General features: G+C 56.4%; 1 protein-coding gene across 1 annotated transcript; it reads right to left on the bottom strand.

Moving 5' to 3' along the window:
* Positions 1-5485: 5485 nt before the first annotated feature.
* On the bottom strand, positions 5486-11276 carry LOC138110248 (actin-binding protein WASF3-like). The gene is made up of 8 exons (XM_069014955.1): positions 11140-11276; positions 9603-9733; positions 9328-9481; positions 8952-9069; positions 8586-8761; positions 7919-8179; positions 6465-6847; positions 5486-5719 (listed from the first exon to the last, which is right to left on the bottom strand). Exons 1-8 carry the CDS (start codon positions 11274-11276, stop codon positions 5562-5564), a joined length of 1518 nt encoding a protein of 505 aa, XP_068871056.1. The 3' UTR covers positions 5486-5561.
* Positions 11277-20228: the final 8952 nt, after the last annotated feature.

The raw sequence follows: 20228 nt of genomic DNA, 5'->3' as shown, positions 1-20228 counted from the left end.
GGCTTTCCCTCAGCAAGAGCCCATCCCTTGCTGCAGGCTCTGCCTCAGCCTGGTGACACCACCAGGACCTGTCCTCCCTTGAGGACATCCTATTGTCCTCCTCCCACCCCGCCTGAAGGGTTTGGGGCACACACCTCCTCCCTGAAGTTCTCAACTGTGGGCTTTGGTTTGGTTTTTTAAATTCCCTCCATCAGCAAAATACTGTCACAATTTTCACCCAGAGAAGGTGGAGCTTGAGAGAGTGAGCCTAGTAAAACCTGGGGTTTGTCCAAGAAAGATCAGATTCACACACAAAAAAAACCCCTTTTTGACTCTCAAAAAGATTGAACTGCTTCGAAGTCTAGGTTTGGGCTGTAAGTGTCTGGACAAGGACGTTTTCCAGAGGTTGTCACATGAATTGGTGGCAGCCCTAAGGGTCACCAGGTGCCTGCAGTGGTGCTCCCAGGGACGATTCCCACCCCATCCATGGTCATCCCAGAGAGCACAGCTGTGTGGGGGCTGGGAAAGGCCCACCCCGAGGGCACAGGGACCCATTCAGGGACAAACCCAGCCTGGCTTGGCTCTCCTGGACTTTGCTCAGGCACTTCTGCGTGGGGGAGTGGAGGGGCAGGAGAGCCCCGCCGCTGTCACCAGCGGGGGGATGTGGTTGTGGCGCTGGTCAGGGGTCACCTAAGAAAGGGACAACAGTCCTCAAGGTGCTGCTGCCCAGTCGAGGGTAAATTCATGGGTGAGTGAGCATTTGAGGCTTCTAAAGTGCAGTGCAGGTTACATGGTCTTTGCTGTAGACTGTAAACTCCTCAGGACAGACTCCTTGCCCTTACTTTTATTTATTTTATTTTTTTTATCTGTAAAGTGACATTCTGGCTGAGAAAACCTTACCCCTAAATAACTACTACTACAGGAAAAACAGGAATCTTGGTGAAAGGAACAGCCTGTGCTCCCCTTGTCAGCATCCCATTGCTACAACCTGCCTCCCTCCAAGCAAAACTTCCGCTTATCATTAAAACTGAGGTGTTAATTCAGACTCAGGGGAGTCTGCAAAGCTTCTGTTCAGGCTGTTGGGTGTCTGGAAAGGGAGAGAGAGATGGAAAAGTTGCTGGGAGGAAATCTGAGGGCTCTTCTGAGGAAAGAGCTCTCTGAAGAAGCCAAGTTCAGCCTTAAATTTGTTGCTGGAGTAAAACCTTCCCAAGGTGAAACAGCTGCAAAAGCAGGAGCTCTCGTGGGATGGGATGACTGCTCCTCTCTAGGTCTCTTCCCAGGGTGGAAAATTAGAAATTTGACACTGCCCAATCCATTTTTCCTTCAGGACAGGGACCCTCTAAGAGCCACCAGCACCACCAGCCAGCTCCAGTGGTCACTCTCAGTCAGGGAGACACTGAGTGCAGTGCCAGGAGTGAGCACTGCAGGACTTGCACCAACCTTCAGAAACCTGAGCAGGACCAGCCTCCACACCTGGTGCAGCTTCACAGGTGTGCCATGGGCACTGTGGTCCCCACTTTTCAGATGAACCTGGGATGTCCAAGAGGTTCCTGATGGACCTCAAGGACGACAGCCTCACATTAACACCTCCAAGCAGAACCAAAATGGCTCATTCGCTGTTCCACTGACTCCAGCCCAACCCGTCTGTATGCACACGGAATATTTTTCCCCCCTCTCCATTGACAGTCATATTTATTATTTTTAATCTATGCCCATAAATTGGCAAGTAGGGGGAAGCAGATAAAATGGAAAGAGGAACTCTCGGGAGATCGGCTGAGCTCCTTAAATGTTTGGCACTCTGTGATTATCCATTGGCAATGAAATGCCACTGCTATATTTTAACAGGGAACACAATACCTTAATGTACAGGAGAATCTCCTCAGCCCAATTCTGGTACTCTTGAGAGGGGAGAAAATTCAATCATCTGTGACCTGGATTGTATTTTTTAATGTCTGCTGGGCTAGATAAAATATTTAAATATTCACTTTTATATCAGCCCACATGAGGATTTGAGCATTTCAGGTTGTGTAACACAGCCTGGCCTACTTTGGGGAGAATGTACAGAAATAGGCACATATGTACAAAACACTGAGTGTGCAGCATGTGGGGCAGACAGACAGTGTTAATTAGCATGGCACAGTCCCAGCAGCACCAGCCCAGGGCAGCCAAGGAATTGGTGTCACTTCTGTTGGATTTCAAAGGGCACCTGAGCAAAAACCAGGTGAATCTGCCTCAAATAAAGGTGGTCAAGCGTGGCTGAGTCCCTCAAGTGAAGGCACTGAGGATGGAATGGCTGTCATGGGATTGGGGCTCCCAGTGCCACCATGTGGCATTAATGCTCCAGCTTGGGGATCCTGGAGGTCTTTTCCCACCTGAATGATTCCCAGTGCTTGCCTGCCTGGTGGTGCTGTTGGGAGAGGTGGGAAGAGCCAGGTGTGCCATGGTCAGACCAGAAATGGGTCTCCAAACCCATCCTGAGGTCTCCACCAGCTCCACCACACACCTCTCTGGGATGAGGAGGGGGGATCCCACCCCTGCTACCAAGACAACTTAAGGGTTTCCATGGCAGTTCTGATCCCTGGAAGAGGAGGATCGTGGTGTTTCCAACCAGCTGGAGGTGCTGGGAGGTCATGGTGCTGCTGGCTGGCTTTGCAGCTGAGATGTGAAATGGGTTTGTGTTATCAGGGGATTTCCTTCAGCAGAATAGGATGGGTGAGGATGTGCTGGGATTGCTGGGGTGCCCGATGGGGACCTGGTGTAAGAACATAAAGGTGTGAGGAAATGGGGGTGAGCCTTTCCTGCCCCCCGGGGCTGCCAGCTGTGCATCTGCTCTGCAGATGTGGCCTGTGCACAGGGCAGGCAAGGCCTGAGTGACCTAAATGACCTTTAGGGTCCCTTCCAACCCTCCTGTGATTGTCAATGGCATCAACCGTGACAGCAGCAGGGTTGACTGACAGCTGCCAGTCCCAGCACAGCACAGTGAGGGGACAGGGCAGTGGGAGGCTCCAGGGACAGCCCTGACCTGCCACACACCAGTGGAGTCCTGCCCCAGTTACCACGGCCCCATGTGACACGCACACAAAGCAACTGGTGCGTGAAAAGAAGGGACTTGATGTTGGAGGGGTGCTGGGCTGCTCTCCAGTTCCCACCAGGACTGGCTCAGCTTTGCAGAACTGGGACAGTCACAGAGCCAAGGGATGAGCCAGTCCTGTGTGTCCCTGAGCCCCTTCCCAGGGCCAGTGGGACTTTTCAGCTCTGCTGGGTCCCCACAGTGACTTTGCAGCCCCTCGACCTCTGTAACAGGTAAGAGCAGCTCCACCAGCCCCTGATATTTTCTATCTCTCACAAAGGGTTATTACTCTTTCTAAATTACCTAAATAAACCCAGTTTCTCTTCGCTTACAAACAGTTTTGTGATTGTGTCTATGTTAACAACGCTCCACCAGAAACACCACCTTAAATGTTGCCCTGAATTTTTACACCACTTCCTTCGGAAGGTGCTCCAGGCCAAACTCCAGCTGCCTTCCCAAGGAAAGCATGTCCTGGGCATTGCAGGGGCTCTCTGTCTTGGCCAGCCTTTGGAAAAAAAGCTCTTGCAGCCATTTCCCTGTATCTCAGAGGGTCAACATCAGAGCCGAGAGCTCTCGGTGAGCACCAGGAATTTCCTGGCCACCTGCAGGGCACCTTGTCTCCCTGCCTCCTCTGGTCACTCCTGCTCCTTGGGTTTTGCAGATGAGCCATTCCATGCTGCTTCTTGCCTTGCCCTCTCCCACATCCCAAATCCATTCTACCCCTCTGCTCAAGCCCACTCGGCACCACAGCTCCCAGCCCAGGTGTGGAGGTGTGGAAGGTGTCACACCCAAGGGAAAAGAGACCATTTTGTGCCACTCAAGAGGAGGGGGAGCTTCTGGGGGGCATTTCCCTGCAGCTGGGCAGAGGATTCACCACATCTGGCCACAAAGGATTTGTCACTGGGGGCAAACGTGCAGATATTGGGACTTTGCTCAACACCAGCATTTCCCAGGAAAGCAGCAACCTGATCTAGTGGAAGGTGTCCCTGCCCTTGGCAGGGGGTTGGAATGAGATGGTCTCTAAGGTCCCTTCCATCCCAAACTATTCTAGGATTCTGTGAATTTAAGAATCAGCATTTGGGTCTCAGCCTTATCCTCCCACCCCTTTTAGAGATCTGGCTGCTGCTACATAGTCGAAGTACTGATCACCTACAGGGCTACTGGGAGAGGCAGGGAATTGGGCACAGAGCCCAGGCTTTCTCCATTCCAGGACTTATGGTATAGGGGAACACAAAAGAGAGCCTGGGGACACCACGTTGGTAAATCCATGGATGGTCCTGACCCATTTTCCACAGGTGGGGAACCTCTCCCAGCTCTCTGCAGGTTTTCACACCTGACTGTGATATTTCCAGTATTCCCCACCCCTTTGCTCTGCCTTCCTGTGCCTCCTCCCTTCGTTCCGTGAAAAGTCTTCCATGAATCCCGCTCTGTTTTGATGGGACAACAGGTATTTTCAGTGCTGTCATAGGGGCCTGTTCTCCATCTCCTCCATCAGTGCCCAGCTGTGGGACAGCGGATGGAGCAGGATCAGGTAGGGGGGATCAGTGCCTGGGTCTGAGCTGATCTCAGCTGGACAGGCACAGTTTGTGGGGCTGCAAAGTGCATGTTGAGAGTTTACCTGAAAGCAGCAGATTGTCTGATTCACTTTTTCTCAAATAACACTGAAATGGTGTCACACTAAGGCCAAGGAGAGCTGGGCTTGGGGAAGCTCCCTGGACCCCTCCACTCCCCTGCTGGAAAAGGCAAGACAAGCCTAGACAAGGCTGTGTCTCCCTGCCAGCCACACAAGCCTTGCCTTCCCCCTTTGCTCCCGGAAAACCAGCTCCGGGAATGGATACAGGCTCAGGTCACCAATACCTTTGTCTGCTCATGCAACCTGGCATAGTGGAAGGTGTCCCAGTTCTAGCTGGACTAGATGGGTTTTAAAGGTGCCTTCCAACCCAAACCATTCCATGATTGTCCAGGGAGCAACAACACAGTGGTGTAACTGCTGCTAAACGTGGTGTGTCGCTCTGTAGGGAAGGAGGCTCCTGCCCACACGCAGCCTTTGGAGCTGCCTGACCCCAAAACCACCAGCAGCAGAGTGTCCCCAAGCCCACACGGCCACCTCTGCACTCCCGTGGTGGCACCAGCTGTGCAAACAAGGCTTCTTCTCCAGGAGCTTCTCATTATCACTGCTGCCTCTGGGGCTCCCTTCTCTCGCAAAGCACACTCAGGGCCAGTCTCCGGTCTTGCTCCAGGTGTAAATCTGGAGTAATCCTAGGAACCTGCCTTCAGAGAATTTTGGAAGTCATTAACTGTGAAGGTGCTGCTAATTTCTGGTCTCACTGCCTCCGAGGTGTATCCTACCAGTGCTGCTGCTGCTGCTGCCCAAGGGGTTTTTGACATAGTGTAAAAGCAAAGCTCCTGACCGAGCGGGGCCACCCACGCCCGCTGGCAGCGACGTTGGGGAAGGCGCCTATACACACCTGGAACGGAGATGGGAGCTCCCCCCAGCCCAGCCCGGGGCCCCTCAGTCCGACCACTCGTTATCGTCCAGCTCGGAGTCGTCGTCGGACTCGCTGTACTCCACCGCGATCCGGCGCGACAGGATCGTCGCCACGTCATTGCCCACAGGCTCTTTTTTGGCCTCTTGTTCCCACTGCTCCTGGACTTTCCGGAGTTGGATTCCTATGGGAAAGGGGAGAAGGCTTTAGGGGCAACCCATGAATGCACCCAATGTGCAGTGTCCCCCCCTGGTCATAAAGTATTGGTTGAGATGAGAGGGCTGCTGCCCCAGTGATTATAAAGTTCTATGGGATAATAGGATAGGATTGGTAGGACAAGGGGGAATGGCTTTAAACTGAGAGAGAGTAGGTTTAGATTGGGTGTCAGGGAGAAATTCTTCCCTGTGAGGGTGGTGAGGCTCTGGCACAGGGTGCCCAGAGAAGCTGTGGATCCCTGGCAGTGTCCAAGGCCAGGCTGGATGGGGCTTGGAGCAGCCTGGGACAGCAGAAGGTGTCCCTGCCCATGGCAGAGGGTGGAATGGGATGAGCTTTAAGGTCCCTTCCATCCCAAACCATCCTGTGATTTTACGAAGGTGTGTGATTACAAAGCTGTATCATAAATAAAGCTCCTCCTCTGCTTCCACTCAGCCTGAAGATGCGGAACCTTCTGGAAGGTTAAATTTACCATTTGACCTGAAGATTTGCCGGAAAGGGAAATACGAGCGACCTTGGAGCGCATCATCCACTACACCCTGGGAGGAAGCCACGTGCCCCAGAGCTGCCAGCGATCCGTGGGGCTTCATTCCATCTCCAGCTACGGTCCCCCACCTCTACGCTGCACTTATTCCCTCCCCGTCAAGGTCCCACCATCCTCAGCCATCACCTGGCCACCAAGGGCTCGTGTTGGCGGGCCGGCGCCCCGCACTCACCCCTGCGGATGGCTGCCAGCAGGTCGCTCCGGGCGTCGCTCATGGGCATCAGTGGGATCTGCGGCTTCCGCGGCTCCACGGCGGGGGCGGGCGGCGAGGCGGAGTGCGCCGGCGAGGCGGACACGGCCGGGGGCCCGGGCGGCGGTGGCGGCGGAGCCACCGGGGGTCCCATGGGGCCGGTCTGCGGCGGGGACGCGGAGTAGGGGCCGGGGGGCGCGGGAGGCGGCGATGGGGCGTAGGACGGGGGTGCGGCCGAGCCGGGGGCCAGCGCGGGGGGAGCCGAGATGGGGCTGTCGAAGGCGGTCTGTGCCGACGGGATGACGGGCGGCGGCGGCGGCGGGGCCGGCGGCACGAAGTACTCGGCCATGGGCACCGGCTGCGGGCTGCAACGGGGGAAAAGGGGTCAGTGCCACGAGAATCACGGAGTCATGGCATGTGCTGAGTGGGAACGGACCCACAGGGATCATCCAGTCCAACTCTGGGCCCTGCACAGGACCATCCCCAACAATCCCTCCTGTCCCTGACAGCAGTGTCCAAACTCTCCTGGAGCTCTGGCAGCCTCGAGGCCGTGCCCATTCCCTGGGGAGCCTGGGCAGTGCCCAGCACCCTCTGGGGGAAGAACTGTTCCCTGATATCCAACCTAAACCTCCCCTGACACAACTTCAGGCCATTCCCTTGGGTCATGTCACTGGTCACCACAAGGAAGAGATCAGCATCTGCACCTCCACTTCCCCTCAGGAATTTGCAGACTGCAATGAGGTCTCCCCTCAGTCTCCTCTTCTCCGGCTGAACACACCAAATGCCCTCAGCCACTCCTCACACGGCTTCCCCTCAAGGCCCTTCACCATCTTCATGGCCTCCTCTGGACACTCTCTAATACCTTAACATCTTTTTATATTGTGGTGCCCAAAACTGCCCCCGGTATTCAAGGTGAGGCTGCCTCAGTGCTGAGCAGAGCAGGACAATCCCCCCCTTGGCCCAGCCAGTGATGCTGGGCTGATGCTCTCCAGGACATAGCTGGCCCTCCTGGCTGCCCGGGCACTGCTGACTGAAGGATGGCACCCGTCTACCCATCCCAGCACCACCACCCATCCCAGCACCCAACTGGCTCCGCTGTGGCTTGGTTTGCTCTGAACCCCAAAGAAAGCTCTGTCCCAGAGTCAGAATGGTGGTGGGGCTCTGCTGGTGGGATGGGCTATGGGGCATGCAGTGGGGCAAGGCAGGCAACAGCCCAGGGAAAAACCCTCCATCCACCCCATCCCTTATCGGGGATGACGTTTCCCCAAAAGCGGCCCTGACTGATTCCGCCTTGAGTCTCACTGGCAGTTTTGGACCGTGAAAGCTGCAGAAGAGGGCTCTCCCTGCTCCATCAGCCCAGAAATGGGGGATCAGACCTCCACCAAGCCTCCCTTCCCTTGGACACCCCTCCACCAGCGAGCAGGCTGAAGCCCTACCCGTAATCCTTGACTAGGTGGGGTCTGGGCCCGTTGAGGACGGCCTCGGGGGGCGGCGGCGCGTGGGGCTGCTGCAGGCGGGTCAGGCTGTTCTGCCGGCTGCCCGCGGCCGGCCGGAACACGTGCTCCGGGGGGTTGGTGGCCGCCAGCACCCCCTCCTTGTGCTCCGCCGGGGCCAGGTGGGACGCCGGGGCCAGCAGCTGCGCGGGGTGGTTGGGGCTGGCCGGGTACGAGTGGTCGGCAGCGTCCGACGCGTAGGATCTGCAGCACAGGAAAACCCGACTGTTGTACTCCTGGGAGGGAGCTCAGGGGGTGTGGGTTTGGGAGTGTTTTGGGGTTGAGACAACAAAACAAGAAAAGGCCACGAAAATATCGATGTACGAGACAGCAGAGTGATGATAGCGGAGGGGAGGAGGACACAACAGAGCTGAACCACTCTCTTCCCGTAGCTGCGAAATGGAAAGTGCTCCGGTTTTATATCCCAATGCCAAGACTGCTCCTGAGGTCCAGGATGACACCCTGGGGACACCAGCTATCCATGAAGCTACCACAGGCTTACGGCTGAGCACCCCAACCCTGCTGTGGGCAACACGTCCCCCGCAACAACGGAGAGGGAGAACAAAGCAAAGGAGAGCCGTGAGCTGAAGGTGTAGGAGGTAGAACCTGCCTATTATCTGGGGACAGTGATCCTTCCGATGACGCCATGTGATAGGGGGATGGTGAGAACCTGTTATCCGGCCGGAACTCTTTATCATACGCCATCATGTTCCACTCCAGGCGCCGGTTGCGGGCTTTCCTCACTTTCTTCACCTCCCGGGTGGAGTCCTCCACCAGCCGCTGCTCCTGCAGGAACACAAAGCCATGGCTCTACCTCCATCCTGGCTCCTCCAGACCAGGAGAGGATCACCCAGCCCTGTGAGATGCACCCAATGCAAGGGAGGGGAGCACGCAGGATGCACCAGGAGGTGACTGTCCCCATGTCCCGAGCACCCCCGGCTCCAGCCGCCTGTGTCCCCCACCTGCCCCCACCCACCTTCTGCCGGCGCTTCTCCTTTCTCTTGTCTTCTGTCGCCTGCAGCATCTTCTCCTTCCATAAGTTGAAGAAGTAGGAGGGGTCGGTGTAGAATTTGAGGCCATCCTTCTTGTCATCCCTGAGGATTGGGAAGGGAGGAGGGAGGGTTACCAGCCACAGGAGAAGACCCCCTTTTCCCCGGCCCAAGGGCTTTGGTAGGATCATGACCATGAGCTGCTGCCCCACCACAAGCCCATCCAACACAGCGGTCACCACCTGCAGCGTGTGAGCACACATTCCAAACCTCCCACGCAATGGGGGTGCAAATGGGGGGGACACCTGATGCTTCTTGTGGAAAGGACCCCCTTGGACCCCCAGGAAGCGCCGTGCCCCATACCTGTAGGGTGTGAGGATGTTGAGCGGCGGGGGTTTGTCGCAGCGCTGGTACATCTCCATCACCGGGTTGGGGATGGAGTTGCGGGACACGACCTGCTGGTTCTGCACCGTGGAGCTCTTGAAGGCTTTCCTCATGTTGATGTCCTGCAGTGAAACTGGGGGCACAGGAAGAACAAGGGATTCAGGAGTGGCCTCAGCCCACTGAGCAAGGCATGGCGGGGGCCTGATCCCAAGAACACATCTGGACATCACCCCAAACCAGCCCCAGCTCCTCACCTTCCTCCACGGTGGAGTCCAGCTGCGTCACCTTGATGACCAGCAGGTCCACCCTCTCCTGCAGCGAGTTCATGCGCATGTAGAAGCTGTTGGCTTCGTTGAACAGCTCTCCGAAGATGTCCTCCGCGTGCCTGCCTGGCAGGGGACAACACGCCTGTCACTGCAGCAGGTGGCTCACCCAGCTCAGCCCAGCCCCTGGACCACCCACCTCCCCACTGACTCCATGGGGTGCTCTCCCCAGCCTGGATTTTTGGGAGCTGAGCCTCATCCTGTCCCAAAGCGCTGCAGGGAGGCTGGGGAGCCCAAACGAGCACTCTTTCCAGTGAGAGCGGTACCCACAGGGGCACGGAACATTCACGGTGCCCCAGAAAGCCCTTGGATCCACCAGATGAGCCCAAAAAATGACCATCACACAGCACGGCCTGGGGAAATTCAGCCCAGGTGGAAAGCCAAGAGCAGGGCAGTGGGGACAGTGCCACGGCAGGGAGAATCCACAGTTTGTTTCACTTCATCAGTTATTTTCCTGCATCGCTCAGTGCTTCCCCACAATAGCTTATTTATTTGGGGTTATTTATTTAGGGTTATTTAGCTTATTTATTAGGGTTATTCCTATCATGGAGCTGAGCGAGGTGTCTGGCAGACAATTGCTGATACCTGTAGACTACAGCACCCATCCCACCCTATCCCATCCTATCCCAGCACGCCAAATCCTCAGGATTTCCTCCAAACCCACACATCAAAATCATGGCACTTGTAAAACCTTCTCAGACCATTCACCAGCTCAATCACACCTGTGTTCCTTTTCCCTGGACTAGGAAGCCATGGCCTGAGCACACGTGGGTGCTGCTCATGGGAGCCCCTGCACTTCCAGCAGCTCCCTAAATACTGGGTTTATTTTTCTGGGAGTATTTTAGAAAAGAATCTACTTCTGGAGGGGTGTAAAAGATGGGGAGCCCTGAATAGCTTCTCTCTGTTTTAAGTGGGTATTCAGCATGAAATAGATTGCCCCTGTTAAACCTTTGCACTGGTGTGTGCAGTGCTCTCCTCTGCCCCTTTTCTGCTGAGATCAGTCCCAGGGCAGGAGGACAGCTGAGGATTCAGACCTTTGATAGACCTCTCTTCCTCAAAAAGCTCTAACTTCAAAAAGAACAGCTTGGAGTATTTTCAATCTTCACCTGACCTTCTTATTTCTGGCCAAGTGGAGAAGCAAGGGGCTCCTGAAGGCTTTCTGTCCCTCACTGCACAGACCAGCTGTGGGAGGGAAATGGGTCTTAAAACATCACCAAGTCCCCATTTTGAGCTTAGTCCTGAGCATCCTCCTGTTTTCAATAAACTGGATAATTCCCACTGAATTTGGAGTGGCTGCAGCCCACAGGGCTCTCACACAGCCCCTGTTCCTCTGTGTGTGCAGCTGGTGGAAGGGACGGTGCCATCCCCCTGCCATCCCAGTGCCACCCCAGTGCCACCCCAGTGCCATCCCAGTGCCGTCCCAGTGCCGTCCCAGTGCCGTCCCACGCCAGGGTTGCTGTGCTGTGACTTACTGAGGCTGCCCAGCTGCTTGATGATGGCAGCCAGCGTGCTGTTGGTGACACACTCCAGCTCACTGGTCACCCCATCGGGAAGGGCCCCCCGGCACAGGTGCCGGGGCTCGATGTTCCTCTTCACCAGCGGCATGGCGAGCCCTCACGCCTCTCCTGGTAAATGGAGAAAGAAAGGAGAGATGAAAACACACAGCTTTTACCATTTGCCTGTTTCTCCCCCGCCACACTTCCTCAGCTTTCCACCCAGGAGATCCTTCCTGCCCACGCTGGGACACAGCAGGGCTTTTCCAAGCAGGGGATGCTCTGGGGGGGCAAACCTTGGGGTGCTGGTGAGCACACGGATGCCAGGGTGGAGGTGAGGACCTTGTCCCTACCTTTGAGCTCCGCTGCCAAGCCGCCTTGTCCTCTCCCACTCACTTCCCAGAGCTGTGCTGCAACCAGGAGCAAACTCCCCTGTGCTGCAGCCCTTCAGCTGGCCCTGAAAAGCCTCATCCAGCCCAAACAGAAGCGAGGAAGCGCTTGTAATGCCATTATTTCCAGCTCACTGCAGCCTCTCCAGGGTTTTATTTGTGCACACACTACACTGAGACAAGCTGCTGTGGCCAGCTCATCCCAGCTCCCTGCATGGCCACCCCCAGCATCCCTGGGGGTGCCCCCACAGCTCCTCTGGGTGCCCCCACAGCATCTTTGGGTGCTCCCACAGCATCCCTGGCTGTCCCCCCAACATTTCTGTGTGTCTCCTGTTCCACTGTCCCCACCCCTGAACTGGGGATGCTTCATTTTCTACAGGGTTTAAGAGGATGTAGGGAGGTGCCCACACCCAAAGGCTTCATCTCCCCTGAGGGCACCCACGGCAGCTGCGGGGAAGGACGAAGGATGGGCACCATGGGGTGTGGGGTGCTGGGGACGCGTTACCGCGCTGATGTAAAGGGTGAATGGTGGGAAACAGGCGGGGAAAAGAGGCAAAGAAGGAGCATTTATCGTCCCCCGGTGGTGTCTCCTGGGGCGCTGCAGCCTGGGACTGGGACTGGGACACGGGCACAGACCCTGGGACTGGGACAAGGACAGGCGGCGACCCCGCAGGCTCACACAAGGGGCTCTTAGGTGCCACGAGTGCATCCGGGCTCAGCTCAGCTCCCAAAGCAAAGGCAAGCTGATGGCTGGGCTGATAAGGACCGGAGGGCACCGACAGCATTCCCAGCGAGCAGAATCCCCCCCGTTTCACGTCCCGAGCACTCCCCACCCACCCCATCTTTCACAAAACTTTGGCAGCGAAGGAAAAGCCGCTTCCGTTCATCGCTGGGAGCGGAGCCGCCGGGCGCCGGCATCGGAGCCAGCGATTCTGCCGTGAGCGGAGCCAGCAATCTGCAGAGTTCACATTTTTTGGCCCCGGGAGCGTTAGACGGAAGAGTTTCCCATTGACAGCGCCCGGCCAGCGCTCTCAGCAGCAGCAGCAGCTCCTCCGCTGTTTTCAAATGCAAATTCGAGCTCCCTCCGTGAAGGAGCCCAAAGCCTTTTCCTCGGGGCTGCGCTCTGCCCAGGGCACTCGGGGTGCCAAGGGAAGGACCCCGGTCCTGAACCCTCCGCGGGGTTGTGCGATGCTTCGGGCTCAGAGCAAGCTCTCTGTCCTCCAGTGCTTCCCAGAGTCGCTGCTCAGGGATGTGCTGTGATCCCTGGCTCCCGAACCCCAAGATTTCTTTCTGCCATCTGTTTGTTCCTCTGCGGCAGCATTTACGGGGGAGGCTCTGGATCTCTGCTCTGGCCATGCCCAGCCCCCCTTTCTGGGCACCCCCCGAGCCTCCCAAGCTGTGTAAAGAGCTGAGCAACACTGGCAGCTTCACCCCAAGCTTGTTTTATTTGTCACCCCAAAATCTGCCCTCAAAGGCTGAGCCCCAGCACGTCCCAGGGCTGCAGGGACTGGAAGGCACAGGGCAGAGCCCTTAACGAGCTGCCTGGGCCCAGCAATTAGAAACAGGGAACAAAGAGCCATTCTCAGCATCCCTCTGGGCCACAGCCACGGGACACGGCCACTGGACACAGCCACCGGCACCCGGGGCTTTTTGTCCCTGCACAGGGGACCCGGGGGGAATTGGGGCCACCTGAGCCTGCAGCCCCCACGGGGACCCTGCAGCAGAATGAGGAGAAAAAGGGATTTGTGGTTTGAAACTTCCCAGCAGGGACAGATTTGAAGAGAGGCAGACAAGGGGTGAGGGGTGTGATAGCAGCATTTGAGACTGTGCCATGGGAGAGCACTCCTGGAGGAGGAAAATCTCTTAAATTTCACCCCAAAAAGGCCAAACAAGACTCAGAGCTTGCAGCAGAAGGAACCAAGGAGGAGCTGGGCACATTTTTATGCAAGGAGAGGCTGGAAAGGCAATTTTGAGTGAACCACAGGAGAAGCTGCTTTCCAACCCCCCCTCCCCCCCAAATTAATGGAGCACAGGGATCAGAATCCCCTGCCAGCCCCTCCCCTGACCAGCGTTCCCCCAGCCTGCTGCACTGACAGCACCAAACCTCTGACTTCTGCCTTGAAATCTCAACTTCTCGCCTAAAACCTGTCATCTCTAGGCCTGGCCTGGCTCATGGGACCAAAATTTTCTGGGTGGGGGTGGGCTGCACATGATTCCAGAGATGCCAGCCTCATTTCTGTCCTCGCTGGCACATCTTGCTCACATGCACCAAGGGGCTGCACACAAATCCTGTGTGCTGATGGCCTGGCCAGAGCCTCAGCAAGGGGATGCTGAGCTATGCCCAGCACTGCTCCTGCTCTTGCTGGTATTTCAGGCAGTTTCCAAGACTTCCAGGGGCTGATTTTGGGTGGCAGGTCCTCAGACCTTCAGGAAGAGGCTCCCAAGGGCAGGGATCTGCTGGGTGCAGGGGTGGCCATGCTCTAGGATCACTTACATGGACTAAAATCCATGGGATTTTGCTGTCTCCTGAGTGGCAGCCAGAAGCCCTCAGTGGGAGGTGGTGTCAGGATGCAGGAGGAGGAGAATGGGAGCCATGAACTCCGCAGGAATTTCCTGGAGGTGGAAGGCAGGAGGAACAGGACCAGCCAGGGGCTGATTCAGGTTTCAGGTGCACTGTGGGGATTCTCCCATCACTCAGCTTTTCCCTGTGACTGGAAAGAGCCAATAGCTCTAAATCTTGTACTGGGAAATGCCACAGGTGAGGGGAGACACCAGCTTCCCACCTGCTTCCCAAACCCAACGGTGGAGCTTGGAAGGGAACCACATCCAGCTGAGGTGACCAGGCAGGGGAGGGGATGCGACAGAAACGAGCTGTTTATCGTGCCCTAAGCAGCTGATTTCCCCCAAGGAAATCAAATCCCAAATCCAGAGCTGCTGGCAGCACTGAGGAGTGGCCCCTCCTGTCCCAGACCAGGCTGTTCTGGGGAATAAAGGCTGCCCCAGTCCCTGTAGACCAGGCTGGGGGTGTGATTCGCAGCTGCTGGCCCACGAGGCGACCCCTCCAGATGTTATCCTTCACTTCAGCAGCCACCAACATCTGGCAGCTTAGATCCTTGGGGTCCATCAGGGGCAGAAAAGCAGCTCTCATTTTGTAAGGGTCCAAAAAAACCGAGTTTTGTGTCCAGCCATTGCAGCAGCTTTTCACGTGCTTAACTGTGCCCTCATCCCCTCTCTGCCCCCAAACCCACTCTCTCCCTCTGGGCTGTGATTTACAACCCTGTAGGCAGATCCTAAGCAGCCTGAAGGACCAGGTGTGCTCTGGGTGGCCAGGAGGGGACGGGCTGCTGACCACAGGTTTCTCAGGTGCTGGTTAATCCCTGTGACAGATGTTTGGGTTGGTCAGTGCCCGACACCTGCAGCCCTGGAGCCCTGCTGGATGTTGCATGAGAGAGGAGGGAGAAGTGTCCTGGCTCCCACCTTCTTTCACTGGGCCATGGTGGAGCAGAAAACAGTTCTGGGGCTTGTTTTCCATGGGTGCTCCCTGCAGGAGGGACCTGGAGTGGGAGTGGAGCCACGGCAGAGATGGGCAGCACCGGTGGGAAGGATGTCCATGCTGCAAATCAAGGCACCACCAATATTTCTGATGGAATTGGATGGCACATGGAGCAGCAGGAATGGGGGAAACCTCGTTCACTGTGTGTCAGCCAGCCAGGAAAAACCCCGAGCTTGGATCTGGGGAGAAGGTGGGTGCGTGATGAATCAAACGCCTCGAGGCTGGGAGCTGGGGTCAGCCCTGCACTAAGCTCAGTTCTAGGCCAAGCTTTGGGGCAGTCTGTTTGCTTAGCCCTTGCAATCGAAGCTCTTTCCCAATTTGGGCTTCCCAGGGTCCTCTGAGCCCTGAGGAGCAGACACTGCCAGGAACTGGAGGCTTTTGCAAGGGAGCAAATCTTTGGTTGGATGCCAGGAGCCAGAGCAGTGCAAAAAACAAGAGATACGTTGGAAAATCTATTAACCTTGAACAAAAAAAAAGTTTATAAACGGATATTAAGCAAACAAGAAGTGCCAGATCTCGTGGTGGCAGCTCAGGACCCTGTTTTGGTGCAGGATCCTTGGAAAGGAGAGGTGAGGAAGGGCTGGGGACAGGAGGGAGGAACAAAGCAGTCCTGAAATAGCGAAAGGAGCAACAAACCACTGACTCTGAAGTCAGGGAAAGGACAAGAGGCAGAGCTGACACCCAGTGGGGTTTGTAGGTGCCTGAAGGAGCTCATCCTGTGGAGTTTGGCAGGATGGATCTGGTACAGAAGAGGGCTGGGAAGGATCTGGGGGTGTGTGATGCTTCTGAGCAGACAGAAATAGGTGGTAGGTGTGAAAGCAGCAGGTTCTCGAGGTGCTGGTTTGTGGAGCTCTGCCACAGCATGGTGGAAACCAGTGTGGGATGGTTCGAAGAGCAACAGAACAAACCTGCAGAGGACAGAGAGGCCACCAGCAGCCACCTCATGGTTGAAGGACAACCTCTGGCTCACTTGGCCCTAAACTCCTATTTTCCTACTGATGTGGGCCATGGGGAGACCAGAGCCTGTCAGCCTACAGAGGCTGAAGCTTTGTCTCAGGAAAAAAGGCAGCCAGGAAAAACTGTGCAGGCGGCTCTTTGTGGTGCAGGGAAAAACCTGCCTGGGAGAGCTGGGCCAGATCTGCTGCTTTCCTTCCCACAAAATGGAGCGTGAGCTGCACCGCAAGGACTCGTTGCTCTCATTTACAAAATGCATCTGTGACACTTCTTCATTTGCTGCCAGCCCAAATGCCTGAGAACAGCACCAGCACGACAAATGTCTCCCCGTGTGACAAATGCCACTGCTCCCCGTGAAGGTGATCATTGCTCCAGAGCCACTGTCCAGGGCCTCATTCCATATGTTAAAACCGGCTGGATCCCGAGTGCTCCCCTCGCTCAAAATAGAGCAGAGGGCAGGACTTCGGTGAGAGGAACTTCTCAGGGTGGCACTGAGGGCTGGAGGTGGGCATGGGAGAAGCGATGCCACTGCCTGCCCCTTCCTCGAGACCTCTGCATCCCGAAGGAGTCTGGCTTTAGGAGCAGTCTGGGGCCATGGGAAGCATCCCAGCCCCACTGGAGGGTCAGCAAAGCATCGGGTGACAAAATGCCTCGGGGACTGCAAAGCCCCAGGGTGTGGGATGCTGATTTTGTCCCCCACCCCCAGGACACCAGCCTGGGGAGGCTGGAAGCCAGGGCTGTGGGCTCGCTGTGAAATGAGCGGAGAGGTCTCAGCCCCGCGGGGCACAGAGGGATTTTTGCTGCCGGCCAGGAACAGATTTGGGTGGAGCTGGGAAAGTGCCAGACCCTCCTGCCAACGGGGGGAAGAGAGCTGTGTCCGGCTGGCCCCGGGGCACAGCTCCGTGGCTGCCTGGCCGGGGCCGGAGCAGTGACCTGTGTCCCACCGGGAAGGCGCATCCCGGGAGCGCTGCCCCCGCCTCTCCTCCGGCCCATCTGCGGCTCCTCCTCTGCGCGCTCCGCCAAGGCAGCTCCGCCACGGCAACTGCCAGGAGGCTTCAGCGAGCGAACACTTCGCAGCAAAGTGCACCACAACGTTAAATCACAGCTAAAAATATTCCTCGAGAGCTTTATTAGTAAATGCCACAGTTGGTGGTTTGGTTTGGTTGGGTTTTTTTTTCCCCCCCCTTCTACTGTAGAGTGTTTCAGCTTTAGGAACAGCACTTGACTAAACTGTCTCTAAATCACCTCCACCTCCGAGGGCTGGGCTCTGCAGCACCAGCCCTGCTTAGGAGGATGCCGTAAATGCAACTGCCTCGTTAGCCTGGGGTCAGTACAAACCCTCATCCTGCTGCGAGTCTGGTTTAAAACAAACAGGTTCCTGGATGGGTGTTAGGTAAATGATGTTTCTTTACAGGTAGGCGAGAGCAAATGCTATAAATCACAGAATCACGGGAGGGTTTGGGTTGGAAGGGACCTTTAAGATGATCTAGTTCAACCCCCCTGCCATGGGCAGGGACACCTCCCACTATCCCAGGGTGCTCCAAGCCCCATCCAACCCGACCTTGGGCACTTCCAGGGATCCAGGGGCAGCCACAGCTTCTCTGGGTACCCTGTGCCAGGGCCTGCCCACCCTCATAGCCAGGAATTTCTTCCCAGTATCCCGTCTCCTTCCTAGCATTTAATCTAAATCTCTCCTCTTTTAGTTCAAAACCATTCCCCACTGGCCTATCACTATTTCCCCCTATAAAATGTCTTTCCTTCCTTTTGATAAGCCCCCTTTAGGCACTGGAAGGGGCTCTGAGGTGTCCCCAGAGCCTGCTCTTCTCCAGGCTGAACAACCCCATCTCTGCCAAGTGGGTTTTCAGGCAGTAGCTTCCCTTGGGGTTTAGTTAACGTGGAGTTGGGGTTCTGTTTGATTTCTCAGACATGGGGAGCCCTCAGTGTCCCCTGGCTCTGGTCATGGAGCTGAGGGCCACTTCTTCAGGTCCTTCCCATTCACCTTTTGGCTCCATCTCTGCTACGGATACAGAGCAGAATATCCATATCCATGCAAAATCCATGCAAAAAAAAGACATCCATCCTGATTCCCTAACGCTGAAGGGAAAAAGGAGGGGGAAAGTTGTGGATGAAACCACGCATGACCCTCCTCCATCATCCTTTGGCTGCTCCGTGCCCGGTTCCAGGGCGAGGAATGCCCAGGAGCAGCGGCACTGCCTTGATCTTCAGAGGAGGAGTCAGGGGATGGGGCTGTGGGAACACAGCACAGATCCCGGCTCTGTTTTGGCTGCAAAAGATCCCTGCTGGCCCAGGAATCATGTGTTGTTTTTAATGACTATCACCAAAGGAAAATCTTCAATGACGGCTTTTTTTTCCCCTTTTGTGCCCAGCTCATTACCAGAAGGATCTCCCTCGCTCGCTGCAGGCTTGTGTGAGCAGGACGCTGCTGAACAAACCGGCCTTTTTCTCCCCGATATAGAAGGCGCTTTGATAAACCCGGGAAACCCTCGGCCAGCAGCGAGGGGCTTTCTGGAAAGCCGCTGCTGCTGCCTTTGGGAACAGCCGCAGGACTGGCATCTCCAGCCACGGAGCAGAGCGCTCCCAGCCAGCTCCAACCTGCTCCCGGCAGGGCTGGGCTCTGCCTGATGCTCCCCAGCGCGTCCATGTGGGTTTTCCCACCAGTGCTGGACGTGCACCCTGCAAAACTCCGGGTGGATGTGGGGAAGTGGGGGCAGACGGCAGCCCGGAGCTGGCTGCAGCCTCTCAGCTCAGAGACGTGCGAAATGCCGCGGCTCTTGCCCGCGGGGTGCAGCTCAGAGGGTGCCTTTTTGGATGAGCAGCTCTGCAAAAAAAAAAAAAAAAAAAAAAAAAAAAAAAAAAAAGCGTTCTTGCTTTTCTTTTTTTATTCCTTAACACTTCTGGCTCGAGGGCTGTTGTTCGTAACTTGTCAAGATCTTGGCATCGGCGGCTGATTTGTCATCCGCCATAAAATGGAGGATGAGCATCTTTGGTTCAGAACTGGGCCAAGGGAGATGACAGCTCAAAGCGAAATATGCTTCATCTCGAGTTTTCTCCCTGGGCTTCAGCTCCCGGGAGAAGGAGCGGACATTTGGGGTCTGAGTTGCATCACAGCGTTCTGTGTGAGAGCCCTTCTCCGGCTCTGCGTTTGCGACAGCACAGCCCGGTGCACATTAACCCTCCACCTGCCAGAGCTGCTTGTGCTCGACCGATGCTGCCATCACCCTGCCCTCCTCACCGAGCTCTGCAACCTGTCACCCTGGGAGCTGCTGGGATACACAAATACCACCAAAACACCATTTCTAAAAAAAAAAAAATTATACCAGCCATCTCTTTAAAACCCAGGCAATGAGCTGCAGCATGAGGGGTGTGCCTTGGCAGGCTGAAGTTTGGAAGATGAATTATTAATCCTGCCATTCCCGAGCTGCCCGCACATCCCAGTGCTGCGCTCCCCTCATCCGGCTCGTGTCCGGCAGCGTGTCCGGCCGCTGGCTCCGCTGTGCCAGGCACACAAAGCAGCCACAAACTCCGATAAAAAGCATCTCAATCCGTAGGGATATCATCGCGCTGACACCACCACGAGGCAGCAAGAACTCGAGTTTGAAGCGATAAAATTAAAGCTCCCTGCAAGTAGCTGAATCACTGAGCGTGGAGGCCCAGGCTTGGCACCTTGGGGGGCTGCGGGCCTGCCTGAAGCTCTGCCCATGGGGGTGCCCTGGGCTGGGGGGGGGGCCACCAAGGGGGCTCTGAACCCAGGGGGGCTCCAAGTCCCGGGGAGGCCACCAGGATGGGGCGGGGGGAGGAGGGGGGCATGCATGACAGGCGACACCAGGTTGTGCCCTGCTCAGCACTGTCCCCTCTGCGTCCCCAGCCTCACACTGGGCTGCAGAGCCCCCCGAGCCCTCCCCCAATTCCCCAGCCAGGGGGTGATGAGCCCTGCCCTGCGCTGGCTGTGGGTGCACAGGCACCCGTGGGCCCAGTTTATCCCCCATGGCGATGTAAAGATGAAGGATCCTCCCTCCCCAGGATGCGAGGATGTCAAGTGAAGCCCCCCGCCCCCACCCCGCCCCCATGCAAGGGTGCAGAGCAGCCGGGTCTCCCCTCCCTCTCCATGTAGGAATGCGAAGTGACAGCACACACACCCCCTCCCCAG

The sequence above is a fragment of the Aphelocoma coerulescens genome, chromosome 4A (genome assembly GCF_041296385.1).
Source record: "Aphelocoma coerulescens isolate FSJ_1873_10779 chromosome 4A, UR_Acoe_1.0, whole genome shotgun sequence".
NCBI lineage: Eukaryota > Metazoa > Chordata > Aves > Passeriformes > Corvidae > Aphelocoma > Aphelocoma coerulescens.
Note: the sequence above shows the minus strand (reverse complement) of the source record. Positions and strands in the feature narration are given on the sequence as shown.